This window comes from Rhipicephalus microplus, chromosome 5, assembly GCF_043290135.1.
Source record: "Rhipicephalus microplus isolate Deutch F79 chromosome 5, USDA_Rmic, whole genome shotgun sequence".
In the NCBI taxonomy this organism is placed as follows: Eukaryota; Metazoa; Arthropoda; class Arachnida; order Ixodida; family Ixodidae; genus Rhipicephalus; species Rhipicephalus microplus.
This window is the reverse complement of record NC_134704.1, coordinates 50,307,685-50,335,217: the sequence shown is the minus strand read 5'-3', so window position 1 is coordinate 50,335,217 and position 27,533 is coordinate 50,307,685. Positions and strand designations below refer to the sequence as shown.

At 43.8% G+C, this 27,533-nt stretch overlaps 2 protein-coding genes across 3 annotated transcripts in view; one reads left to right on the top strand and one right to left on the bottom strand.

Annotated features, from left to right (window-relative positions):
• The window catches only part of LOC119174577 (Importin 9), a 73,155-nt gene that overhangs the window by 32,206 nt on the left and 13,416 nt on the right, over positions 1 to 27,533 (bottom strand). Inside the window, exons 1-15 of one of the 2 annotated variants that reach the window (XM_037425552.2) lie at positions 20,042 to 20,308; positions 19,568 to 19,716; positions 15,618 to 15,819; positions 10,942 to 11,030; positions 10,760 to 10,846; positions 10,553 to 10,672; positions 10,041 to 10,141; positions 9,810 to 9,868; positions 9,028 to 9,179; positions 8,342 to 8,440; positions 8,100 to 8,206; positions 6,545 to 6,681; positions 5,095 to 5,173; positions 4,901 to 4,981; positions 2,356 to 2,503 (exon numbers count right to left, since the gene is read on the bottom strand). In XM_037425552.2, the coding sequence (XP_037281449.2) occupies positions 2,356 to 2,503; positions 4,901 to 4,981; positions 5,095 to 5,173; positions 6,545 to 6,681; positions 8,100 to 8,206; positions 8,342 to 8,440; positions 9,028 to 9,179; positions 9,810 to 9,868; positions 10,041 to 10,141; positions 10,553 to 10,672; positions 10,760 to 10,846; positions 10,942 to 11,030; positions 15,618 to 15,819; positions 19,568 to 19,716; positions 20,042 to 20,174 (1,743 nt within the window). In that variant the 5' untranslated portion in view covers positions 20,175 to 20,308. Of the gene's footprint in view, positions 1 to 2,355; positions 2,504 to 4,900; positions 4,982 to 5,094; positions 5,174 to 6,544; positions 6,682 to 8,099; positions 8,207 to 8,341; positions 8,441 to 9,027; positions 9,180 to 9,809; positions 9,869 to 10,040; positions 10,142 to 10,552; positions 10,673 to 10,759; positions 10,847 to 10,941; positions 11,031 to 15,617; positions 15,820 to 19,567; positions 19,717 to 20,041; positions 20,309 to 27,533 lie in introns of those variants that run through there. The other variant, XM_037425553.2, reaches the window with a different exon arrangement.
• Positions 20,364 to 26,907, top strand: LOC119174578 (dolichyl-diphosphooligosaccharide--protein glycosyltransferase subunit 1). The gene is made up of 10 exons (XM_037425554.2): positions 20,364 to 20,710; positions 21,037 to 21,095; positions 21,527 to 21,836; positions 22,308 to 22,514; positions 23,552 to 23,744; positions 24,188 to 24,287; positions 24,582 to 24,720; positions 24,832 to 24,951; positions 25,185 to 25,430; positions 25,930 to 26,907. The coding sequence occupies exons 1-10, from the start codon at positions 20,468 to 20,470 to the stop codon at positions 26,110 to 26,112; spliced, it is 1,800 nt and encodes a 599-aa protein (XP_037281451.2). The 5' UTR covers positions 20,364 to 20,467; the 3' UTR covers positions 26,113 to 26,907.

Genomic DNA, 27,533 nt, shown 5'->3' with positions numbered 1-27,533 from the left:
CGCGGAGCCAGTTCAAAGCGAGCAGGTGCTGGCTAACTAACTTTATGAAGAGGAAAGGCTTTTCCCTCCGAAAGCGAACGGGCATGGGCCAAAACGTGCCGGAGGAGTACGAAGAAAAGCTTCACAGTTTTCAGAGGTTCGTCCTAAACTTGCGGCACAACAACGGCTACCTGCTTGGGCAAATCGGGAATGCCGATCAGACGCCTCTTTACTTCGACATGCCTGGCACCACAACCGTCGAGAAGTAGGGGGCGAAGCAAGTTCGCATGCTGACATCGGGCCACCGTAAAACAAGAGTGAAGGCAATGCTCCGTTGCACGTCAGATAGGCACAAGCTTCCCCCGTACCTCATATTTAAACGGAAGACGCTCCCGAAAGGAGTCGTTTTCCCGAGTAGTGTGATCGTGCGGGCCAACGAGAAAAATGGGCGCGCGTTGCAATCGATGTCTTACTTCTTTTTTTTTTTTTTTTCGTCGTGAAAACCGAGTGCGCATTACAATCGAGGCCGCGGTAGAATTGAGTAAATACGGTATGTGGACACACACAGTGGGTTTTTAGCCGTCGCTGTCATGTTTCATAACAAGTCCAGATTAAGAACATGCTCCCACGCATTGTAACTTTTGAGCGGGTAAAAGGGCACGAGCGCTGCTGAAGCAGAGATCAAATGAGCCAGCCCATCTCTATCGCCTAGAGGGCGCATACAATACATCGCAACCTGTTTTAGAACTGAGAACTGCCGTTGAATGCTCAAACAGAAAGCATACCACCCATCTTGGATGAGCATGGAACAATGCGGGGAGGGGGGGGGGGGTCGTCGTTTGAGTAGCAGCGGTGAACTTCGATTTGAAGGACGCGGTCCCAAGTGACCCGTTTGTGGTGCGAGTGATCTGTTTGTTCAACACGACGAAGCCATGCATTTTGCAAATGCACAAGCGGCCTTGCAAGACGCGGCAGAGGCGAACTTGCAAACGGCAGCACGATGCCCTTGTACTGCTTTCACTCAGCGTGGCTTGAACACGTACAGTCGAGCAGATATCTGCAGATGACTGTGGTAACGTTGCTGCCAATGAGTCAAAATGGAACATTCATTGCCACAGGCCACCTTGACCTCACTCTTTTTTTTAATGCTTATCTGTTAAGGCACCGTGCAACCATGCAGAAGTCATGATCTTTGACCGGCCTGTCTCTTCCATCACCGAAAGGCAGAAAATCTTTTGCGGCACATTGTGGCATCAGTGATCTGGGCGTCGCAGTGAACTTTTATGCAACAAGAAGGTATTGCTTCTTCCACTTGAAAGCCCCGTTTGGTTAATCATCGGCGGTAGCAGATGCAGAGAATGGCATCAGAAAAGTTTGCCGTGCGAAAGCTGATCGCGAGTCTTCATGCTGTCTCCCCCCTCCCCACTGCCATTGAATAAATGCCTGGAAAGTAAGTGAGCTCACTCGCAGCGTGCAAAACGTATGTGTGGTGCTCGCAGCAGTGCAAGATACCTTCATTACAAGTAAACTGCAGCAGAACATGCACGAATGTGCGTCTCGCATACATTAGCATGCCTGTCATAATGTTTTTTTCTTCTCTCGCTTCGTATGTGCCATGTTTTTATCACGATCATGTCGGAAGTGTTCATTGTAAAAGTAGAAAGCTCCGAAAAATGTCGCTATATATGTGAACACAGTTTCGATGGGTAGCATAGCCAAATCGTAAGTTCATGCATCAAAATATGGTTGTCATAACCCATAGATTGTTATACTTGGGATCATTATAAGTAGGTAGGTTCATCTGTAGCGGTCACAAAAAAAGGGCAAATTTTAAAAACATATAATCAAACTATAAATAAAATTTGCTTGCTATGTACGTTGTGTGCTCCGAACCCCAAGCTTCATGCTGTAAAAAGAATTTTTGTTCTATCTGTGATAGCCACTGATATATCGCAGTAAATGTCTTCCTTTGTGTGCAAAATTAGTGTTTTGAGAAAATCAAGAAAACAAACAATTACAACTTTTTATTGTGGATAAGCACAGATGTGTGTTCACATGAACACTGCAAAGCCTTGGTTGCCTACAATCAGTATACCCTCAAGGCGGTGAGATGCACATATGGCATCATTGAATATGTTGTTCTAGCGTCAACACCGACGAGAAAATCAGGTGTCCGACATGTTTTGATGCTACAGCTGAAATATTAACCTCAGACACATGAAACTTGCTGTACAAGGAGAGTAATACACTAAATGCAAATGCCAAAAATGCTGTTTTCAAAAATTAACTTTTTTTTCAAGAAGCCTTCGGTCTCGAGACCAGTGTCTCCCCTTAGTGGTCATATCGATGAGCTCTATACAGAAAGTGGGTACTCACTGTAATCACAACGGACAAAGCCTCAATGGCCAAGGCTAGAACGTCAGAAGAGAATTGCGTTGACAGCGATATGAGCCCGTCGGTGAAGGGAGCCAGAAACGGCGCGAGCTGGCTCGACTGGTTGTGGTTGTTGAGGTGCCCGCAGAACCTGGGACAGAGGAGATACAAACAAGGCCGAAACATCAGACTCGTGAATGTTTCTTTTTTCTTAACGGGTCCTGCAACACCTTTACGAGAAGCCATGGAATAAATTTAGTACAGAAGCTTACTGCCTCGCGAACTGACCACCGCAAAAAATTTACAGAATCTGCCCAGTACGAGTGAAGTAACAAATATTTGTCACACGCCGCAATCGCTTTCGCTCTCCTCTCGTCCTGACTAAAGCACTGTAAGCTAAGCAAAAAGGGACGGCACGGGGGGGAAGAAGGTACATCACGTGCTTTTGACCTCAGCACTTCCTCTCTGTCTCTCTTTTTATACATGCGGACAGGTCGCAGCCTTTCACGGTGACCCCAGTGACTCCCGAGCGTGCCATACTTAATTAAATCAGCCACTGTCGCAATACTTGGGCTTGTGACGCAATGACTGCTCAGTATATAGCATGATTTTACAAGAGAAGAGAAAAGAGATTTTCAGCTGACTTTGACAATTAAATCAGTGTGAATTCCATGCCGCGTGCTGCCCTATAATATTTGGCTTATGCATTCTCAGGAGCCTCGACTACCAATCAGCAGCGTTTTCTGACCATGCTCATAAAGGGTTAATTTAAAAGAGAAAAAAAAAGGGGGCATTAGAGCTGTGCATGAATTGTTTTGTACTTCTCTGCGACACCACCATGTTTGTGTGTACTTTTTCGGAATTTGTACCACAGGTACTGCCGGATATATAGAATTCAGATACTATATCGAATTGTGGCTACAGCCGAACCCCTTTATAAGAGACACTGATATAAGAGACAAATAGGAATAAGAGACACTAGTGGCCTCTACAGGTAGACAAGAAAATGCATACAAGGTGCCCTGCTTATAAAAGACAAGAACTGCTGCCCGGAGCATGCCCCTTATAAAGGGGGTTAACTGTATATCGAACAGTTCAGAAATTCCCATGAACTTACCATGCAAAAGCATGGGGCTGGTGCACTTACATATCAAACCGACACGCAGCAGAATATTCGGTATATCGAACAATGCTCTGTGACGAAGCCCAGAAAGCGAAATTAAAAAAAAATGATACTGATAATTTTTTGGTTGTGTTCAAAGAAGTTCCAATCCCTCTTTGCGTACAGGCAGCGCTATTTCATAGGATTACTGTGATCGGTCGTGCGGTGCTTGTGAATTTGCCAGCTTGTTTGATGCGCGAATTGCAAGTCGCTACGTTCAAAGAGGCAGATTGCCGAGGGCACCAAAATGCAATGAATGCAAAGCGAGTCGGCTACCTTGTCGCACTGTTCACATTTTACTTGTTGTTCAAGCAAAGTGGCGCTACGGCATCAAAAGCATGGCCTTCAAGATTTGCATACCCGCGACATATTTTAAGCATTTTCGGTTATCAAACACAAATCTCAGATGGTATGCCCCCCCCCCCCCCCCTTTTTTTTTTGCCCACAAGACTGCTAACCGAGACGTGGTGTGCATCTGCTTGTCTCTAGCTTCAAATTTTGTGTGCTTGGTGCCATAGTGGCGCCAGCAAGAGTCAGCAGCAGTAATTACCGAAGCACTGACAACATTATTGTAGCCCTAATACAAATTTCCCCAAGCATAGCATGAAGCAGGACATTATTAAAGATTTTTTTTAGGCTGCTCTAATTCAAGTAAAGTTCATTTTCATGTCTTAAGTATTTTGGGCTGTTCAAATGGGGTGCTACTCATGATTTGCCGGTTTACACATCCCTCAAGCGTAACCTTTTGCAGTCTGAAATTTTTTCCCCCACCTTCCAACTGTTCAGGTCCAAAACTAAACAACTCAAAGATCAAGTAAAGAAAGTTTACCAACAGTTACTGACGCCATGTGATATAGCAGGATAACGCGTGTGCGAATCTAGAGCAAAATAACTTGTCAAGCAGTGCCAGACCAAGGCCTGCTGCGCCCACGTTGCATTGTTGGGCAGGAGTCGACAACGGAGCGCAAAGAGTCAAACGTACGGGCATGGAAGCTTCGCACAAAGAAACATTCATGCTTAGTAGTACTGCAAGTGTGAACACAATTTCAGTAGCCACTGCAATGTCACATGAATGAGAACTTGCGAGAGACAAGATTGCCTCTTCCTGTTTCTCAGGCCAATCTTGAGTATTGTTTTTATCAGGCCTGTGTCCACTGTCACAAACTGAAAAGTGGCAAGCGATGGTTTGGATGCCTCCTACAGGGGAGACATGCATTCAACAAGGACACAGCTAAGCGCGTGCTACCGCTACACTACAGTCTAGATTAGTCATCAATGTACCACGAGTAGCTTGCCCAAAGTAATTGTGCTCAAATCAACAATTCACGGCTAAAGGCAATTTTTACACGCACAAATGCAGACATGCAAAGTAGAAAAACTGCCTACCCCCACATCGCTCGAACCGCGGACACTCGTAACGTGGCCGACTGTGTCTGCTGCAGGCACTCAACAGTCATTTGGAGGAACCTAGATACAAGCAAGCGATAAAATGAAAGATTGCAGGTGATGACTTCTCTCGCACATGCCAAACATATAAGAAACAAATTTAAAAATTAAAAAATGAACATGAAGTTCCATACCTCTGTGTCATTTCCGGTGTCTGGAAAGCGACATATTTGCTTGCCACCCACAGACAGCGACCAATCAAGAATGGAGAATCTGCAAAATGTGCAAGATGGACGCAATACTTCACAAGATATCTTTGGAAAAATTTCATTTATACGCCTGTCACACGGGCACTTAAATGTCTTTTAAGTAAGCGGCCTTTTTCCGAAAAGGAGTTCCTGACAGCAGACATATGGCACAGAGCGAACTCCTTTTCAGAAGCGGTCTTTTTCGTAAGCGGAGTTCGTCGATCTCTTTTACGGCTCCAAATGAGTAGCCTCGAAACCAGTGGGCGCCAGCAGTTTTCGAGTGGTGGGAAAAAAAGAGCGAATGCTTATTTTTCTGTCACCAAAACTCTTTGTAAAAACAAATTTCATATCCTGCAGAAGGTGTAATGAACTCTTTTAATGGTTATTTCCTTTTCTACTCTCGTAAGCAGCTACAACGCGTCGGCAATATCCCGTGGTGACGCTCGGTCTCGCGCCGCGCCATTTTGCACAAGCGAGGAAAGCGTGGCAGTTGTGTGTTTGCCCGTCATTCATGTGGTCCGAGTCCGAGCGTCTATGGCCAACTCCGCAGATCAAGCAGCCGGCGCCCCACTGAAAAGGCAGCGACTGCAATGGTCGGAAGCAGACACCTTATCCTCTCTTTGGCGGCTTTTGCAGCGTCTGCCTCGCTTTCCAGAGCGAGAAGGCAGGCCGTGAGGCTTGCGATCCTCGCTTTTTCTCCCGTACGGTCGCCCATAACGTGTCGAGAGCAGTCGAGAGCAGCGAAAAACAAATACGGTAAATAAAAGCCCAGTGGTGCCAGACGGACTTGTGCACGTCGCTAGTTATGGGAATGCTTCCTTAACTAGTGCAACAAACTTTCACATTGGTGTTTCTTCATCTCTTATTCTTAAATTTATTTGAAGAAACGTGCAGTGCAACAAGTCTTTAATTTGTACATCGTGATACATCGTTTAATTTTCATTGCTTCTCTTTTAACTGCTAGCGCCACGCTTTCACTAGCGTCTTCGAACGAAAACACTAAAAGGAGATCGTTGCTGCCGTGTGTCTGCGCCGCAAACACCTCTTTATTAAAAGTCTTTCAACTTCGTAAAAGACCGCTTACTTAAAAGACTTTTTGTGCGCCTGTGTGACACAGGTATTAGACACTCAAGAAAAGGAATTTTGCTAGCGAACATAACATTTACCAAAAGTTGAAGCAACATTTCTACGAATACAACAGAGGTGTTCTTAAATGAGAAAACTGAGTGATGTATGTTGAAGCCAGCTCATTCGCACATTTAAGCAAAGAAAATGAGAGGGAGGAGGTAGGAGGCAAAGAATTAGAGAGCTTTATAAATACTAAAGCATCTTAAAAACATTATAGCACAAAAAACAAATAAATTCTAGCTGTGAGTGCCACAAAGCCATTTCTTACCAGTTGTGTTTAGATCTGGCAGTGCCACCGACTCAAGGAAGCCTCTAATGTCAAATATTTGGTGACCTGGGGCGCCCTGAACAAATGCATCTTGGCAGTTCCCAAGGGCAAGCATGCACGACTCGTGAATTTTCCACCTGGTTGCAAAGAAAATCCCCATCACTGTTACATATGCACAGCGCGCACTAGACTATTCAGCATGAACGTTCAGCACATCTGTTTGCCTCTGCAACACTGCACTAGATATACAAACCAATGGTACCAAAGTATGATCCAATATCTGATAGCTGGAATATTTCAGTACTCTAATGCCTGTACTAAGTTACAGATGCTGCAGTGGCCTCTTTATTTTGCTTGAAGTACACATACAGTACCTCCTTTCAGCATCGTCGATTCCAAGGACGCTATCATGCCATTATTACAAAACTAGTGGCCTCACATTCGGTAATGGAAAATAATGTCCTTATATTTAACTGCCATGCTTTCAATAACTTCTTTATCTTGACTGGTATTTACTTTCATGTTCTCAATCATACCAACCTGCTGACTGGGGCAGATCAGAGGCAGGAAGGACGTATTATTTGACCATGCTGAACACTGCTGTCAGTGCCGAAGAGGTCGAACATGAAGAGATGTTAAAGGGACACTAAAGCGAGTCAACAAGTCTGTTTAGATTGATAAACTGTGCTCCAAGAACACTAATACCATTAATTTTTTCAATCATCATCATCATCAGCCTAACTACGCCCTCTGCAGGGCAAAGGCTCCTCCCATGTTCCGCCAATCAACTCGGTCCTGTGCTTTCTGCTGCCACGTTATACCTGCAAACTTCTTATATTCATCTGCTCGCCTTATTTTCTGTCTCCCTCTCACACGTTTGCAGTCTCCTGAAATCCAATCAGTTATTCTTAATGACCAGCGGTTATCCCGCCTCTGCGCTACGTGTCCGGCCCATGTCAGCTTCATCTTGATTTCAGCTATGATATCCTTAACCCCAGCTTATTCCCTGACCTACTCTGCTGTCTTCATATCTCTCAAAGTTACGCCTATCGTCTCCCTTTCTATTGGCCACCGCCCTGTCCCCAATACGAGTTGAAATTGAATACTAGCTATATTCGTTCTTAAATATCGTGCCGAAATCCTCATGCATGACATCATGAATTTTTAAGTATTTTTCATATTTTGGCAACACTGGCTCAACGAAACTACCTGAAATATGGCATGTTAAGTTTACTACCCCCGCAGAAGACAACGCACTTCAATTATATAAATTAGGAACAGTGTAGGACCTAGTAGATGGCGTCAAAATCTATGACGTAGCAGCATTCGATGCAGGAATTTCAAGGAGACCCTGGAGACCCATTTTTTCCTTGCACGTTTTCTCGCTTACCACGCATCTTTTCGAGGCAAATGTGGCAGTTTTGAGATTGTGAAAGAGTGACTTACTAATATGGAAAAAAAAAAACGCTTTTCTTTTTAAGGCTAAAAGAAGTCCCTTCGAGGCTTAAGAAACCTTGTCATCGGCATTCTACAGTAAAGCGACTCAACAACGCACCAGTTGCGGTCTCCACTGGCTCGCGCAGCATTGCTTTCTTGAAGATGCTTAGCAACTGCCTCACTCAGGCCCCGAGAACTCTCATCTTCGTATTCCAGAAATAAAACCTGCATTGTAGATGTAACACAGGTCACCTTTGAGGTCACTGTGCACCTGCACACAAGTGAAAATGTGTGCGCACAGAAGTTTTCTCACAATATGCACAAAATCAAAGGCCCATTTAAATGATTACGGCCACTTACCGTAAGCAGGTCTTGAGCTGATATTCGAACAGAGTACGAGAATGTGTCGTCATCCTCGTCTTCGACAAATCGGTCCGGACTGCTCGTCCAGGTGCGAACCTATACAGACAAAAAAGGGACATAAAAGAATGTGTGGTGCAGTTACAAAAAAAAATGGGGCACCAAACTAGGCTAGCAATAATCAGGCAATTAAGTAAAGCACTCTCTCAAGCTAAACAAGTGGCATCAAACAAACGTTTCACAGCTGTACAGGAGCAGCAGTCTCTCAAAAACATTTTAGGAAATTACTCTGGAATGCTATAGAAACCTTATACATGGAATCCCAAGACGATGTTTCCACTAAAACTGCTGCAGAGCTTTTTGGCTTGCAATTACAGTTGCAGCCATGAAGACAAGGAAGCTTGTCGAAACATTGGCTTCAGAGACACTCCATGTTCAAGACCTTTTAGTCTCTCCAAGCTTTGGTTTTACTCTGTACTTCTCCCTCATCTTGTAAAAAGTAAGCTATTTGACAGCCATCTGACAACGAAACCTGCGCCAGCAGCATTCATCTTTAGCGTCCCTTACAGCTTGATGAAATTAAAATGCTGAACTGCAATAAACACTAACGCCTATAAAGAACAAACTGATAACAGCAAACTTTAAGTAAATTACAGAGATTAGAGGCGCCAGCCTCAACTGCCTACCTGTTCTTCTGTGATTTGCATGTAGAACACTATGTAGTAGATCAGGTCGGACAGCCCCTTCTTGACAAGGCCATGAAACCTCGGTGTTTCGACAAGCGCATTCACAAAATCAAATATCATGAAGACTACGTTTTCAAAGCCAAGGACTTCACCTGAAAATGAAAATATATGAAGACCTCTTTGTAGTACCTTGCCGCATTGATAACTGTCAAGACATGTTGCTTTGAAGAATGCCTGGGAAAAAAAAAAAACATCTGGTTGAGCATGTTAAATGTTCCAGGGTCACTCTGGGGTCACTGAATACTGTTACGCAGAACGACCGTGGTCTTGGCTAAACACCGAGAATAAACAAATTACGTGAGAGTGAAACAGTGAAAGCAATACAATGCAATAGGCATCCTGCATATTAATAAAAGTTTAAAGCTCGTTACTAATTAGGGCACCATCTGGCCAGACTGACACACTCATGCAAAGCTTAAATACACTACCGTGAAGTGCCAAGTCCCCCTTCCCCCGCCTTAGGTGGAGCATAATCCAAGCAGATTTGGGATAGGGGACGTTTGCTCGATCCGAAACCGGTCATTGACGCTTTTTTGAATCTCCCAGAAAAGGGATGGGAGCGCTCACTCGGGTGGGAGTGCTTGCTCGGCATTTTACGGTATGTGTTATCAAAAACAAAACATAACCATTTTGTACCAATTTAACTATTGTGTACTAATGAAAAATAAAATTAAATGCTGTACCAGAACATGGCTTTAACAAAGAGCCAATAAAGCACTAACCGTCGGAGTCTACAGGATCATTAGCTTCTTCCGAATCGTTGACGGCTGTTCTCACGTATCTTGAAGCAAATTGTCAAGGGAAGCAGCTACAGTCCAGATTCCACCGAGAAGTAGTACCCATCAATACATAGATTTTTGCAGCGTGCGACCTGCTTAAAAGCAATTACCACTTCACACTTAATTCGTTTTTGAAAAAAAAAAAAAATGAGGGCAAGCAAATGAAAAGGATACATGTGTGCACTTTCTGTGAGCGAATTCCAGACGGGCGTCAAGATGTGTGGAAGCCAGGTCGACATTTGCTTGGGTTCGTACTTTACTAAAACCGTCAATGCCTGCGAGAATATAAACACAAAAACAAAAACTTTGAATTATCGCTACATATTTCTTTTCCGACGTACATAACTCGTTGCACTCGAAGAACAGCCTCAAGATACGGCAAACTTTATAATTTAGCGTGCCCATTTTTCTGCTACTAAAGAGAGCTCGCAAAGAAAGCCACGGACATTCTTTATCCGGCACGACCCAATATGAAAGAAGTTCTTGGACAGTCGTGCGACAAGCCACACAGCTCTGAAGAATCCGCACAAGGCAATCCGAATGCAATATGCATTACTAGTCTAGAATTACACATTCAAAAACATGCACCTGCTTTTCACGGTTGCTAATGCCTCTTATTATGATAGATTGCTCTTCTCAATTTTTCAGGAGTCGGGGGAAGCTGCAAGCAGAGTAGGGTCACTAACCTTTAATATCTCTTTTTTGATGCCACAGTCCGACGTGGGGCCATCGGGTATCTTCAATGCCTCGACGAAGGCCTCAGTGAATTGGGGCAAAATCGGGTAAAGAAGCGTCTTGGTCGTGCTCTAATATGGCAAGCAGAACAAATAAAGCTGAAATAGACTGACACGCCAAACACAACACAGTCAAAAGAAGCGAGAAAGTTCCGGTACCTTGTCCGTATGACCCATGGTAGCAATGATTTGGGCGCACGTAGAAAAAATTTCCACAGCTCGTCCACGAGTCCGTATGCCATATTTCTGTGCAAAATAGAACGCGAGACATTCGTAAAAGGACGCAGAGAGAAACGAGCAGTGTTTTGCATCGCAGTGCGTGCGGCTACACTTTTCCGTACCTGAGGCTGAGTGAAGATCTTGTACATCTCGGGAAGCACTACAGGAGCCACTTGGAACATCTGGTTATCTGTGATGTCTCGAGAAAACTCTGCGAGGCAACGACGCGAGATTAATGAACAAGGTGTTACAAAAAAAACGTAAGCGCTACCAAGCACCTCCGAAAGACTAATGTAATGACTATGTAAGCAATATTTCTGTGTATTGAAAGTGTAAAACCACTTGTATCACTGGCAGTGTACCAGTGGAACAAGTGGTGCTTATCATGACGATAACTTCTGTAGAAATATACTATAAGAAAACATTATTACGTAATTTTCTTTTTTTAACTTTCTGTTTTTTTCCACATTCAAGAACATACCGTATTTACGAGCATAATTTTCACCCTCACATATTTGCGCACCCCTAATATTTTGCCAGATTTTCAAAAAAATATATATGTGTATTTACTCGCATATTTCGCGCTCCCCGACCCGCTTGAGCCAGCTCGCAGGTACACGCACCTTTGGACCTTTCGATGCTTCGGCGGGGTGTGCGCCTCGTCGGGCAGACGAGTGCAGCCAAACAGGCTGCCAGCGCAAAGTCCCTGCTTCCGAGGACTTCCCCGAACTAGCGTCCCTAGAATACCGCACCCGAACACGAACCCGTTGACGGGTTGCTGGAACTGCTCGAGCGTTTGCCTCCCCCTTACTCCCAATCTCTACTACCTCGATAATGGCGAGAATGCACGCTCACGGCGCAGCACGGACGACTTTCTGCATCGAAAGCGTGCGAGGGCCTATCGCGCCAACTGTTCCCCTCGTTCTCTGCGTCCACGCTGCAATGCACGCTTGGTCAATTTCGGAAGTTTTGTTTCGCCATGTGGCTGAAGCGTTTTGATGGTTCCCTTGCGATGTGCTGCAGTAATTATATATACGGCAAAATCGAAGCTCGCTGTTGTGAATTTCATCGAGGAAAACGGAAAGCATGCCACTGCAAAGTACTTCAAGGGGATGTACTTCAACTTGACGACCGGCGCGATCGGTACGCTAGAAAGCAGAAATGAGCACGCTTCTAATGCCAGTTTCCTGCCATTGAATGAGGCCCTTTCAATTATGTGCGGATGCTTAGTTCATCCAGTAATTTCGTGTCGTGAGGCCTAGTTTCTTCCAGCATTATCAAAAGAGCTTCAAAAAAATACAATTATTCCCAATCAGACTTTGCGATCATTGATTCCCGCTAGACCGTGCGTGAAAGGATCTGACTGGGTAAAGTATGTGCTAATTCTTTAAAAATTAACAAGTACACTTTGTTTGTGCTCCAATTAATTTTTCTTTTTTTTTTATAAGTGTATATACTGCACGCGTTAGGACTACGGCACAATATTTCGTATGCAATGGCGAAATCGCCGCGTAATTTGCGCACCCCGTTCTTGGGGTCCCAAAATCGGGAAAAAAAGTGTGCAAATTATGCGAGTAAATAGGGGTAATCTGCCGTATTTTGCTCTATTGCAGGCTCTTTCTTGCCATTTATAGCAAGACAATTGAAATAACATTCTCGTTTTTACAACAAGAATTTCATTTGATATCTACAATCAGCAGAAAAAAAAAACATTTTGTGAAAACTTGAAGTGCCCAGAGCCAATAATAGAACAGTTGCTCTCGTATCACATATCCCCACTTGATACCAAACATGGCAGTGGTGCACAGATGTAAAAGCATGTGCATCCATGTTCAGTCACATATGAGCCCACTCTTCCCCAATTAATCTGTGTCCAATAATATACTCTATTGAACCTTGTTTTACGAGTTGGGTTACTGATGTCAACATACCGCAAATAGTCTGATTTATCCATGCTTCTTGACAGGCAACAATTCGCAATGCCCACTATAGCATCTATGTGTAGGCATGTCAGGGCTTCAAGCAGAGTGAAGAATATCTCTATAACCCTTTGCGACATGGCGTCTTCATTTTGGGGTGCAAATGAATTTGTCATTTTTATACACAACTAGCAAGGAAGGGACAATGAACAGTAAGCTAATAATAAATAAAGCATTTTTGTTGCCTACAGTCAATTTACATAACTTCTGGTTTAAATATTTTCCTACTACACAGACTTGCTTTGGTGAAGACTGTGCCGGGTTTAACGAGATGTCAAAGTGGGGCGTTCTGGCAGGCATTTTATAATACAGAAGACCTCATTAATTCAAACTTGGTTATTTCAAAAGCCCACTTAATTCACAGCATTTCTGCCTACCCGTAATTTGCAATGAAAAATTGAGTTTATAAATTGAAGCAGGGGTCAGCACCAGTCTGATTGATTCGAAAACATTGGAAGCAGAATGCCGATTCCCGATGTCACCTTCAATCCACCAAAAGACACCCCTTAAGATTCACTAGGCAATGTACTATAGTAATACTAATGAGTAAAGGATGAAGCATCGCAGCCTCGCAACTTTCACCACAAAAAATAAAATTATAAAAAAGAACGGTCTCGTGATCAGCTAAAACGTATGCTTGTAGAAAACAAGACATGCTTCACTGCAGCACAGGGGTTATGCATGAACAGCACGTTGCATGCTTTTCGCAACGTAAGCACATCATCGTTTATCCATTCTTTCGGCGAATATAAAGAAATTAAAATTAATAAAGGACAGTCTGGCAGAATTCATGAAGTATGCGAACCTCAGCATGCCGGTTGCTCCAGCGATTAGCATACTCGCGCTGATGGCAGAGTTCTTGCCTACAACGCCTACTTCAGAAACTCAGTCTGAAAGCTTCAATGATCATGTTTTCCAGCTAAAACAAATCACGAATTTTATCACACTGCCTATTATTAAATTCTTTATTTTACCAGAATGAATGGTGGGCGAATGGTCACATCATGATGTGCTCATCATATGTGTGTGTGTGTGTGTGTGTGTGTGTGTGTGTGTGCGTGTGTGTGGCAGTAGCGAGGCCTGGCGTTCCCCCTTGTTTGCTGCAAAATTGTAACCAGGTGTTGCAGTTTTTTTTTTTTAAAGAAATGTACTTTCTTAGTGTGCAGGGAACGCTTCAAAAAGAAGACACATAGGACAGAGCGCACACACTGATGCAGGAAGACAACTCTGCAAGTTCCTTGCATCCCACATTTTGTATGTTCCACCAATGCGAAAACCTGCTTAATTAGAAGATTTGTCATGGTCTCAATGACTAAAAGTTTACAAAGTTTTACTGTAGTACAATTTTACCTTTTTAGAAATGCTCACTTCCAGCAGGATAACTATATTACTACTAATTTCAGTGGGTCGGTGAATTTGCTTCATGCAGAAATATAGCATGGCTATCAGTAATATAATTAAGTAAATATTTATGTTGTAATTGCAATAAGTGCTGTACTAGACAGTGTAATTTATTTTAACACTTACACTTGCTTAAAATTTCGTCTACCGAACGTTGGCATACAATGACTGTAAAATGCCGACGAAGCACCCAGACATCCATGTTTCTGCTGAAATGCTTCATTTATTTACATGACAACGGAATTTCATTAACAACATTAGATAAGCATTCAATGTACTCATCGTTGTTTTTTTTTACACAAGCGATGCCAGTCTTGAAAAAAAAGTGGCCAGGTGGGAGAATGGGAAGGGGGGGACTCGCTCAGTCAATGGCATTTACGGTATCTTACGGATCTCCCGAAAAAGGGACGGAGGTGCTTGCTCGGAATTTTACAGCATGTGAATTTCGCTCATTGATGGAACGCTCATCGTAATGCATATTTACAAAAGGAAAGAGGAGTCTCGACCCTAAGAACTACACGAGGGGTTTGCGAGTACCGTATTTAGCCAATTCCAATGCGCACCTTTTTCTTTTCTTTTTTTAAGAAAGATAGACCTTAAAATCGCAGGGGTGTTAGATCTGGGTACAGATGTTTAAACTTCCCCATAGCTGTTTTTTCGTTTTTGGGTGACGTAAGTCAGGTGCGTGCTGAAATTGGGTAAATACAGCCTTCGAAAGTCTCAAACGACAAATCAAACAGCAGTTATTCCAAATATCGAATATTTTTAAAATTATCAGCATTGACAAAAAAACCCTAAAGGAATAACAAATTAAAAAAACAAAAGAGCATTTGCTTTTATTATTGGATTACCAACATATATGCAATGCCAGTCTTCGACAGGACTATAGATGTAGTATGAATCACAGATGCATGGACTTATATTCAGAACTCTAGAGTCACCAAAGTGAAAGTGTTCTCATACCACTATGGTCGTGAGATTCATGGCGGTCAATTATCGGAGATTGCTTAATTTTCATGTCTTAGCTCTATTTAAAAAGTGGTGACAAAGTGCTGCCTTGAATTTTCAAGTGAGTGCTGCATCTCAACTAAGTTACAAATATCTCATAGCTTGGCCCCTTGTCACGCAAGCTTACCTCAGTTTACATAAATGTGTCATTTTTCATCGGTTAAAGTTAACTGTAGTGTCTCTTTGCTAATGTTCCCAACTATTTGTTCCAAATAAAATACTGCTGAATTCTACAACTGTTTTGAAAAAGGTTGTCTTACTATTTTAAAAACTACTCGAATAGTATTCGATTTGTTGTCATCTTTATTCGTTTCAATTCTAAAATGTACTAACCGTAGACCCCCCATATTACAGAAAAATAGTTCTTTGGACATGCCCACATGCCAATATCTTAAAGAACAGAAACTTACCTGTGAGAACTCTCATTGCGCCATGGACGGTGTTCGAGTCGCCGCTCATCAGCGCCTGCATGAGTATCTCGAAAAGCTGCGGCCATGCCTCGGGCCAGTCCCAATGAGCAATGGCCGAGATAGCATAGGCCACACTTGAGCGCAGCTTGCTCAGCGACTCCTTCAGCCCCAGGGGGAGGAGATTCCGAATGGTCGCCTTGGCCTGACACACAAAAGTTTGAATAATGGTGATGTGGAGAATGGCAGCGGATTCGGCACGTTCATAATTCATAACATCCTGACAAATAGCCCTCTTAAAACCCAAAGCAAACCAGGTGGATGGCATAAGTGTGCCAGCCTTTTGTATACACATAGAAAAAGTTGAAAGAGAAACCTCGCAGCCAAACACTGTGAAAGCTCCTTTAAGTGGCCTTTTTTTAGCATACACCAAAACATTTGGAAGAACAGGCACTGTCAATGTAAAGAAAAATGTCAACTTCCTCTAAACGCACCGTTCTTATCCAGAACTTACTTTGCCATTGTCACTTGGTATTGTAGCAGCACCGGAAGCCTTAATCCCCAATAGGGTAGTTAAAATAAATGTTTGTGCTGGTTTCTCAGAACTAATCAGTGTATAACTTTTCTGAGAAGGACCAGAACCTTTTGTTGTTCAAGGCTCAGATTTTGCATACTCCCTAAATCTGCACACTTTTTTCAAGAGGGAGCAACAACAGTCCTTCAACAGACACCTAAGAAAAAAGCCCCCCACCCCTTCCTTGCGAAATGATTAGTCGCTGCTTTCCAAAACATAGCCTGCTTCTTGTAGCCTAATAAAATATATGTATAGTACTCATTTTGATAATAATGCCCTTAATCCCCAATGAATAAATCTCAGAACCAACAAATATGATTACATTAATATGAATATGATTTCACTATGAAGACATCAATATGAACACGAGCATCAACCTTTCCAAAATTACTCAATTGTTTAAAATGCATGTTTACGGCAATATTTGTGTATTGTGTATAATTCGCATGTTTTTGTTCTTTTTGTACAGCAATATGTCTTTTGTACAACAACCTCTAGCTATTTGTTTTGTGATCCATGTGTCTCCCCCCCCCCCCCCCTCGTGGTGTATAAATTAAAATAAACTGCTGTATTGAAAAGTAGGAAGTGGGGGGTCCTGCTACATGTGACAATGACAAAATGCAAGGTCAGATACGTCTTGAAAGCAATGAAAGATCATTACACGAACAAGACTTTTTTTAATCTTGGGATATTAGAGTTGTTTACCTTGGGAAGAAAAAGCATGCTTAATGAGGAGTAACACAAAACACAACTTTAACCTTGAACAATAAACTGTTCTCGTCCTTCCGAAAAAACCCTCATCAGTTCCAAGAAACATGTACAAGGTTGATTTATAGTGTTGTGCCACAAACATGTGGATGACACTCTTAGATCACAATAAATGTTGGGACCCTTCCTGTGATCAGACATTGAAATTTTAAGCTAAACAAAGAAAAAAATATGCACTGTTTATTTACACTTATTGTCAATGTAAAAAGGAATTATTCGGTTTCATTAACACAAATATATAATTGATAAAACTATTTTTTTTAATAAAATTCATATTTTTAGCTAACACAGTATGAGCAATGAAAATAATGTTCCTGTTTTCTCCATAATACGTATGCAATGAGTTGGCACTGTATCTCTGTATATGTAATGCTATGCCGCCGAATGCTGCCCTCATATGAGTCACAATAAAACAAATCTTTTGTATAAAGTATATTTTTGCACTGATTTCAATAAGCAGTATCACATGGTGCACGCCATGAAGTGCCCCGTTTCGGTTCCATTACAAGACCATTCACAAAATGAACACGAAATACTACCTCACAAGCCTGTACACATTTACATTGCAACTAGTGGTACAACACTTCTCAAGGGCATGACAGTTATTGAATACAGTGCAGTACGCATCTCAATCAAATTACCAATTTACGCAGCAAATAGCTTTCATATGGTTGTCTGCCAACATGTGTGTTTCAATGATGACCGTGTCTGGAAGTGTTTCCTGTGGACACCAGAAGATGCAAACAAAACCCGGTGTCAAAGATTCCTTTTCACTGTCTCGTTTGCCACTGTGCTTTGCTTTATAAATTTCGAAATGCATTTCTTGAATTGTTGGCCAGAGACGCTCTGGCAATGTCCGTGGTGAATTACAGAGAAACCAAATCTTAGTAGTTTTTCTTTTTTGGGAAACGCCTTTTCTTTTTGTAGAATCTACTTTAGATACGTAGAATCGACTAAGCAACTTTAAAAAAATTGCTACTTTTACGTCATTTTTAGCCACAAAGCTCGGTAGAGGAAAAGTCAAAAGAATGTTTCTTATTAACTATCAATGTTAACCGTTTCTATGATACTTATAAACATTAGTTACATCAATTAAAGATATGTGTAAATAAAGCCATTACATATGCAGTTACTAAGGTTCAGCAAGCTATTTAGTGTCTTATTTAGTGTCTTTACCATTTCTTTAGTGTCTTTACCATTTCTCATGCTTTTTATCAGCGTATACTGTTCAAAATACGCTGTGTCCAAAAGTACACTGGACAAACCCTAATATCGAAGCTAAAGCTATGTTTGACGTACACAAAACTGGGATTCTAAAGATACGTCAGCGTGCACAACTACCAAAAGCTGAAAGTACTGTACGTCAGACGTATCCGGAACCGTGAGCCTAAAGATATGTCGGCCGTCGCAATGCAGTGTGATGCACCAGTCGCAGGGTGGGTCGCGGCTACAGCGTACAAGTTTGCAAAAGACCAGCAAGGAACGAGCCGGGTGAGCACTGCCGATGTCAACGGAAAAACTCTGAGCGTCGCGTAGTTGATGAAAGGTGTCGTGGTCAGTGGTGCCAGTCATAGACTCCTGTCAGTCGCCGGTGTGAATGCCTCCTTAAAGTACTGCACTAACACAAAACTGAAGGCGTGATAACTTGTCCGATAGATTTGTCTAGGCCTTAATACCAACAATTTCAAAGTATGTGTCATATCATCTTCCCAGAGCACACGAAACGTGCCTTCCGTTTTCATGCAAACGACAAACTGTCACCTGCATCACAAGTTTGCGCTAGCTGCCACGATCCTTGTGCGCATTCTCTCCTCGCAGAACTTTTGAACGGAAAGAAGGGACAGACTCGCATGGAAGTTTGCCTCGGCAGTGCATTTCTGGGGAGTCACGCTCATAGTTGCAACCTCTTATGGAAGATCATAGCAGCACCTAGGGCTTCTGCAGCAGTAAAGTGTTTGTGCAGTGCTTGTGCGAATGTGGTTTTCTGTGCCTATGTTGCCAGCTGAGTTTGAACAGAAACTGTTCTAGGTGACACCTCACTCTATGCTCTTTGAAACAGCAACTGCGACCGTCTTTCAACTAACCAGCGCGTGAGCCCGCTTTTTTTTAAATTTTTTTCAAGTGCTGTAATAGCAATGTATAACTAAGCTTGAGTAGGCGAGAAAGTGCAACGTCCGGCATATCTTGAAACTCCCTGATCCGCGTTTCCATGGGTCCACGGGGTCAATCGTGATTCGTGCGAACAAACGATGGACGGGCGGGCTGAGCGGGTCGAACTTGGAGTCACTTGAGTGCAAGCTCACGAGAAAGCATGACGTCCGACGTATCTTTAGATTCTTGGTTACGGGTACACGAGTCCGACGCATCTTTAGACACTCGGTTTCGGGTACGTCCGACGTACGTCTAGCGTTTAGGATTCGGTTATGTTTGGCGTACTCTTAGCCGCAGCGTTGAACGTATCATGTTGTGATCACTACGTTTCGTTTCAGCGAGTATTACTCTAATCATTCTGTGCCCAAGGCAGCTCGCCGCCGTCTGATTAAGCGTCCAAAAACGCGAACCGATTAAGCAATGCACAGAGCGCAACAGCTGATCAAAAGTTGTCAATCACCTCGTCCGTCGCTTCTGGTTGACGGAATTTCTCCGAATTGCGGGACCAGTGGGTGTCGACATACTGCTTTAGGAGCACCGAAGCCAACTGACGTATGGCGAACGGGCACTGTGGGTCCACCGTCAGCTCAGCTAAGTGCACGCAGAAATCTGGAAGAGAAGAAAGCAAGATGTGCGCCGATACGACAGGAGCTCAGCCCTGACTGTGACAGGTACCAAGACTGCTCGGGCGCAAACAAAACAATAGCAGAGGTGGGGTAGGGGAGGCGCAATTATAAACAGCAGTCGCGTCGACATTCGGTTGCACACGAGCGGGACAAGAGACGTAGCGACGGCTGACGAGTATAACACCGGTGTTTTTCTAAAGAAGCATGCCGTCCACACGCACACATTGGGCCCCCACATGGTCGCAGCAGCCAGGAGTGGTCGATTCAATGACGAACACCGCGAACACATCAGGCGCCCTTGCACTCACCATCTGTGACTTCCAGAATTTTAAGCTGCTCTTCGGCATTTGTCCTGATTTCTTGCGAGGGCGAAAGGATGGCGTTCAAAGCTTCGCACAGCGCTTCTTTCAAGCTGCGACTCACGTCACCGCTGGTCGCCATTTTCGCCACTGCTCAAATCTGGCGGGAATAAAAGTGCCATTTAAAACGAGCTAGCTTAAAGACAAAACAAGAAGCGTATCTTTGCAAACGTATTTTTAAAACCGCCCAAGCACTGTTTAGTGGCCACTGGACAATCGCAGGTCGGCGCGGTGCGGTATGAAAATCCACCAATTACATCTCGCCACAGTGTTTAAGCGTCGCCAGCCGATCGCTGTGACATGGCGCTCCGTGTTTAGTAGGTAGAATCCGAAGTGCGCCGGTAATCTGAGTTCATCGACAGTTTCTCGCGCGAAATGTGGCGTTTAACGTTCGCCGCGTCGACCGTGTGTGTCCTGTTCGTCGGTGTGTTTGGTAATGATGCTGTTTCCTCGTCGTTGGTGAACACGAACGTTGATAGGAATGTGGACCTGCAGTCGCAACTCGTCAAGATTAGCACCAAAATCACGGCCGAAAATAAGGGTTCCACGCCGATCAAACACTATCACATCGCCCTGACCGGCGAAGAAAAACACCACTTGGCCTTCGTTGGCGCCGGGGTGAGTGTACCGCACGAACTTTTCTACTTTCGGAACTTGTTTCACTTTGCCGGCTCAAGCCCTGTCCACGTCAGTAGCACTTTTGGAAAGGCCGCAACCTACTACTCAGGGGTGTAGCGATTTTCTCGCTTTCGGCGGTTCATTAGAGGTTTTGTCGTTTTACGAAAATTCTAAGTGTCTAAACGTTTGCTAGATGCGAGTGTTGCGAATGCAGGTAGTGGTGAAGAGTTCCTACGTGGAACGTCCCACACTGGGGGTGCCGGTAGCAGTTGACTAGCGTTTCGACGGTTCCTCTTCATTTTCCCGTCTTTTTTTTTTTCTTTTAGATTGCCACCGACAAGGACAGTGATCTAATGATCACGGAGGTGACCGTGCCTGCCCAAAAGTAAGTTTTTTGCCTGAAATGTTTACTCGCACCAGCAAACACCGATCATAGTTCCCCGATTCAGCCGCTCTTCACGAAAGCTGCCGCCTCTTTGCTCAGTGGTTTCGTAAATGCTTAGTGTGCGTCTGTAGTGCGTGTGTGCTCACATTTAACTGTCCGAGTTTGCGTAATATTTTTGCAATTGCGCAGTTTTTACTGCGCAGCTATAGAGACCTAAGCGACTTTTCAACTAGCGAGGGTAGCCTGGGCATTGTTTAGGACTTGTATGTTGTGAGTTACAAGTGTATGTTGCATGTCAGCCCTGCGTTTGTCGCCTCTCTTGTTCTAGTCCTGAATTAAGTTCTTTAGCTGTTTGAACTTGTTTCGAAACGCAGTGCAGTAAAATGAACTCTTCAGGAGTCTGAGCATTTCACGCTTTCTATGCATTGCAGAGGATTCCACCACTACCGCATTGAGCTGCCCACTCCCCTTGCTCCTGGCAAGTCGGTGAAGTTGGTGGTCGAGACTACTTTCACTCACCTGGTCACTCCTCACCCGACGCACATCACCCAGGCTGAACGTCAGCTCGCGCTCTACCAGGGTAACCACTACTTCCTGAGCCCCTACGTCACCGAGTCGCAGGTCACTCGCGTGAGCCTGCCTACCCCAAAGCTTGAGTCGTACTCGAAGCTCAAGCCTGTGACGCACTCGGACAACCTGGTCACCTATGGGCCTTATGAGCAAGTCAAGCCTTACACTGAAGTAAGCTTACAGCGCATTCTTTGCATGTGCAATAACATCAATTTTTTTTTCCTCTGACATATCATTGCTTTTCGCTAATACATGCACATTTTTTTTGGGGACAAAGCTGTCTATTCACATTGTGCCATTGCCGTCGTAGTAGTAGTAGGATGCGTCATGCAAGTCGCATAACCACTAGGGTAAGTGAATAAGAAATATCTTCTCTTTATTTCCTGGTTACCAGGTTGCGGCACAGTTTGTTCTGGTAATGTCATTGTTATCAAAGGTAAAAGCATGCTTGTGCAGTACTCGTAGGGTCAACTTCTTGCGGGACTGTAGTTTTTATTGGAAGTGTAAAAAAAGGCATTTAAACATACTAGTCCTCGCTTCTCCAAACAATCCGTGTCATATGTAGTAACTTGCTGTTGTGCCAACTACGAACAATGATTGAGTGTGCCTGCAATGTTTCCTCTCTGTCGCTTGCCTTTATAGGACAAGCTCACCGTGCACTACGAGAACAACAACCCGTTCCTGACTGTCACGAACCTTGAGAGGGCCATTGAAGTCTCGCACTGGGGGGTCATCTCGGTCGAGGAGGTAATCGACCTGCGCCACACCGGGGCCATCCTCAAGGGCTCCTTCTCACGTTACGAGTACCAGAGGGACCAGAATGGCGTCTCTTCGGTCAAATCGTTCAAGGTGTGGTACCACTCGTATTCCAGCATTAGAAGTAAAGAAAAACCCTCAATTTGCATCATGATATGCTGCAATTAAAAAAAAGAACTGTAGCGAACTGAGAGAGAACTGTAGCATTTTTTTTTTCTGTACGAACAAAGATTGCTAGCATGACAAACTGTAGGCTTCATGAAACACTTCGAAAATGTGTGCGAATCAATTCAGATTTTTCTCCTTTGCTTAAAGATCACATGAATTATATGGAAATGGCAGCCGTTCTGGCTATTTCTAAGGTCAAGTGTGACTTCATTTCATAACTATTGTAGCCGGAAGTACTGAGTGTCAATGAGGCTGCGATCTTCTTGCACTTCAATTTGCACTTTTGGGGTACGTTTTTCTGTTGCACAACACAATTGTTTTCTGACTTCTACACCCATTCTTGTTTCAATGCCGCATGCCCGGTTTCGCTAGGTCGCGAAATGGTGTGCACGCTCTCGGCAAGCCATATTATGATTACTGTTGCATGATGACTGGAAGATGTCTCAGAATGCGCAACATTTTATAAACTGCAGAGGAGGTCAAGTTACCACCATGTCTCCTCGCGTTGGCGTCACACAGGTCTCATGTTGTATACACATAACCCGTGCAGGCTTTACATTTGGAACACCAGCAAACGCTTGCTCGTGAACTACATCGTCACCAGAAGGCTAATTCGTCTGAGCCAGCAAATCAACAGCAGTACGCCAGCACTGACAGTTTCATGCATCATGTGGAGCAGCAAACATTAAAAAAAAGACGATAGAACAGAAGACAGATAATGAAACACTAATTGGACAATTGCATGAAAAGAACAGAAAAGGATACAAAAAATGGCATAATCACCAGAAAAGAGCCGATAAACGCGAGGGAAACACAGGCTAATCAATTCTGTGGGAATTTTACAGCTTTCATTCGGAAAAAAACTGGCTTTGATGTTGTAGTAGGATTTTACTGTGGAATTCTAAGATAGTGGCACTTTCCGGGGTAACGCGCACCATCGATCGAAAACTTCTCGTTTGCAGACGGTGCTGCCAGCTTCGGCCATGGACGTCTACTACAGGGACGAAATTGGAAACATTTCAACGAGTCACATGAGGGTCCTGCACGATGCTGTGGAGCTGGATGTGCGCCCGAGGTTCCCACTGTTTGGTGGCTGGAAGACCCACTACATCCTCGGCTACTACGTCCCCACTTACGAGTACCTTTACAACTCGGGTAAGATTTCCTTTGGCACTCTGACTTGGCCATAAGCTCGCGTAAAACCCTAGGCTGAGGTAATAATAAATACTATCAATAATAATCAGATGCACTTTAACCCTTCAGGCACAACCTGTGAAGAACACTCACTACAAGTCAGATTTGTAGAACCTAATTTCAAGACACTCCATATTTTGTTGTGATAAAAATATGTTAAAACGTGGATTTGTGTGTTGTTTTATTGTAGTCATTTTTAGTTAAAGCATCAATAAATGTCTATTTATCCTGAAAGACGAAACGGGAAAGATGTAAGCATGAGAAAATATTTGGGCGTTGCAGTGATGTCAGGCATTCAAGTCGTATTGCAGCTTAACACTAAGGTGCGTTTTGGAATGTAGGTGTAAAGATCTGTCCCTTGACTAGTTCAGACGGTTTCTTATAAGCCTATTTCATTCCCCCAGGTGACCAGTACGCCTTGCAGATGCGATTTGTGGACCACATCTTCGATGACAGTGTCACAGACAAGGCGACTGTCAGGATTATCCTCCCAGAAGGCGCCACGTAAGCACTCAGGACTTTGGGTACATCTAATGTAATAGCTGCTCCATTTTAGAGTGTTGAAAGCATGTATTTCATTTCGTGTGTAATGCAAGTTGGGTGTGCAAGACAATCCGAGAACACCCATATACTTAAAATTGAGGCATACCCGTCAGAATGACGAACAGTGCAATGAATCCAGCACTTCAGTTTTACCATCTCTTGTAGCCCACTTCTCTGAAAGCATGGATACAACCCCGGGACCCCGAAATTATCCATGTCAAGTTTCTTTCAACTGTTTTTTTTTTCTTTTTTTAGAGACATCAAGCTTCGTGTGCCATACCAGGTCAAGCGCCTGAATGACCAGCGTCACTACACGTACCTGGACACCATCGGGCGTCCAGTAATTGTTCTCGAAAAGACTAACCTCGTCGAGCAGCACATTCAAGACTTCCAGGTAACGAAACGAGTGTTCGCTGTGAGCCTTTCAATCTCCATGCATGATGTCTCTTGCAGTCGTGGCAAGGTGGTCCAATACTCTGTTGCCTGTTTTCTTGTGTTCTTGCAGGTTCATTACAAGTTCAAGAAATTGCTCATGCTTCAAGAGCCCCTTCTCGTAGTTGTAGTCCTCTACTTGCTCTTCCTTCTTGTTGTCATCTATGTCAGGCTGGATTTCACCATCAACAAGGTTTGTGTCTGCACAGCTAGCTTCGTTACTATGTCTTCGTCAAAATTGCCATGTAATCTGTAAAGAAATAGCATCTGATAGCACGAAGATGTAGAGGCACAATGTGCATTGACATTTCTTATGAATAGGCCACTTTGGGATTGGCTTACACAAGAGTTAAGACATTGAAAGGGAAAAGCTAATATCATTGGGAAGAGATTGCTCATAGCTGCTGAAAACGGTGGTTGGTGCAGGACCCCATTTACGAGAGCAAGCTGCAGGTGAGCGGCCTGTTGGAAAAGGTGGCGGCCACTCAGGATCGCCGGGCTGACCTGTACGCTCGGCACGACGAAGCATTGACCAAGTACAAGGCGAGCAAGGATGCCTCTGGCTTCCAGGCATCGCTCAAGAAGATCAATGCTGAGCACAAGACCCTGACGCAGACCCTGGCTGACTGCCTCGGCAGGCTAAAGCAGGAGAGCATTGAGGCTGCAGAACCGGTGCGTTGAAGATGTACAGCATGCCCTCGTTGACTTGTAAACCTTGATAGTATCTTAAGACATCAGTTAAAGAGAATCGGCCGCATTTAAATGTAAATACTTGAGACCATCTAAGATGTCGACAGCAATGTTTTAGTAGCAAAGATAGGAAGCGAGTGACAGCCGCAACATTAAGGCAAGGGAGGAAAGCAGAATGGGTCAGGGAGAAAAAGAGGTATAGTGGATGTTCTACTTGACAATGACAAAAATGGACCTGGGTTGGCCGTGTAGCGAGTAGGGCAGGCAACAGGCAGGCAGTATAAGGAACAGAATGGTTGCAAAGTTAGATGGATTGACGCAATCAAGAAGTTTGCAGGAATGAGATTGAATTTCGACAGGATGAGATAAACATGAAATTGTTGGGGGAAGCCTTCATCCTGCAGAAAATTATATTCCTAGCAGCATTTGCACTAGGATACAAATGCCAGGCATGGCCTTTAAATGTGAAACTGTCCGACAGGTGAACGAGCTGCAGCGATTGGACAAGCTTCTTCGGGAACAGTTTCAGCAGCACGTGGCACAGCTGGAGAAGTTCATGGGCGGCAAGATGAGCAAGCAGCAGTACCTGGACACCGAGGCCAGCATTCAGAAGAAGAAAGAAGAGTTGGCCGAGAAGATGCACACAATCACGGCCTCGCTCTAGTCGCCACCGCCTGTAGCAGCTTTCTGCCAACTCCCACGCCATCTCATGTGTCGGCCAGAACAGCCTCCCGTCCACGCTGTTCCTTACTTTTTTTTTAAGAACAATGCCAGCTGTTAATTGAGCCAACTTAATCGGGGAAAAGTATCTTCAATTGGATGCCTCTGTTTTGTCAGGATGTACATAGGATAGCTAACTGTCCCATGGTGAGGCTAATCGCTTTGTAATATAATGTCATGTCCTCTTACCTCTTTTCCATGCATATTTGCAATAAAAGTGAGTGTAAACAGTGCTAATGTTTCTGTGTATATAGCACTTCGTCTTAGGCAGGCAAGCTTGGGTGAAATCGTACAGACATCTCGCCTTTCTAGTATTTGCTCGACTCAATAAGAGCGTCGCTTTTGTTGGCAAACGTTAGTGAAGTGGAATGCATCACTTTGGCAAACTGCACAAAGGCAAGCAAATGTTGGGAAAGCAAGGTGTTTGCATGAATAGTGTTTGGCCTGGTGAAATTCCACATGTTCTGCACACCTGCATCTAAACCTCTTTGAAAATGTGAAAGGCGGGGGTTGTTCTGGCTGACGCAGCTGGCTTACTTCATTGCAGTGTGGGATCGGTGCAACTGCAAGGGGGCTAATGGCTGCCCGGTGTGTTACAAAACTTGTGCGTGTATGGGTGTGTGCCTATGTGCAAATGTTCTGTTGAATTTCTGGGGGTAAGCTTAGAGGGCATCGCTCATTTCTTTGTGTTCTAAGCCATTTTCATTCCAAAGTTGAATAAAAAGTCCTTTTCTTTCTTTGTGCGAAGTTTTCTTCTGAGCTAGCAAACTCTGAATAGAAGTTGCTGCCACTTTTTCTTTTTCACCCATCTTCAAACCTGGCCTGTTTGAAAGAAGTTTAGCGCTCTTTCTGGACTTCACTCACTTGGCCAGATAAGCGGACACTTTCAAAGAAGCATGTCTACATCTGAACTTCAGGTCATGTGTTGCCAACTAGTCGTCCATTCGTTAGGCAGATAATATTGTTTGTCACACACGAGATTGCCTTCTTAATCTGCCTATGCCTAGGTATCTAACATTTTAACCACAATTGTTATGCTTAATGATTTGCAAGTTTTTCACTGGACATTGCCAAAATAACCATACTATCAAATGTCTCACCGTAAGCATGTGCTTGTCAGGCAACACTACATGGTGCAGGTCTTGAACAAAAAGCAAAAGCCCACCAACTAGTCTATCAGTATATATTTGCATAATTTTCATGCAGACATATGAAGCAAGTATGATTGTTAATTACAATGAACCCCTATTGGAAGACAATGTAGTACTGATTTCTTTTTATCACCATCTATGCTGCCAATTTTGCAGATATCACTTACTATACAGCATGGATAGGCATCTCTCATAGCCAAAGCTTTTGCAGTGT

Coding starts and splice junctions, on each gene's coding strand:
- LOC119174578 (XM_037425554.2), top strand. CDS start 20,468: ATGTGGCGTTTAACGTTCGCCGCGTCGACCGTGTGTGTCCTGTTCGTC. Junction 23,745..24,187: donor CGAGTACCTTTACAACTCGG/GTAAGATTTCCT, acceptor TCATTCCCCCAG/GTGACCAGTACGCCTTGCAG. Junction 25,431..25,929: donor GCATTGAGGCTGCAGAACCG/GTGCGTTGAAGA, acceptor ACTGTCCGACAG/GTGAACGAGCTGCAGCGATT.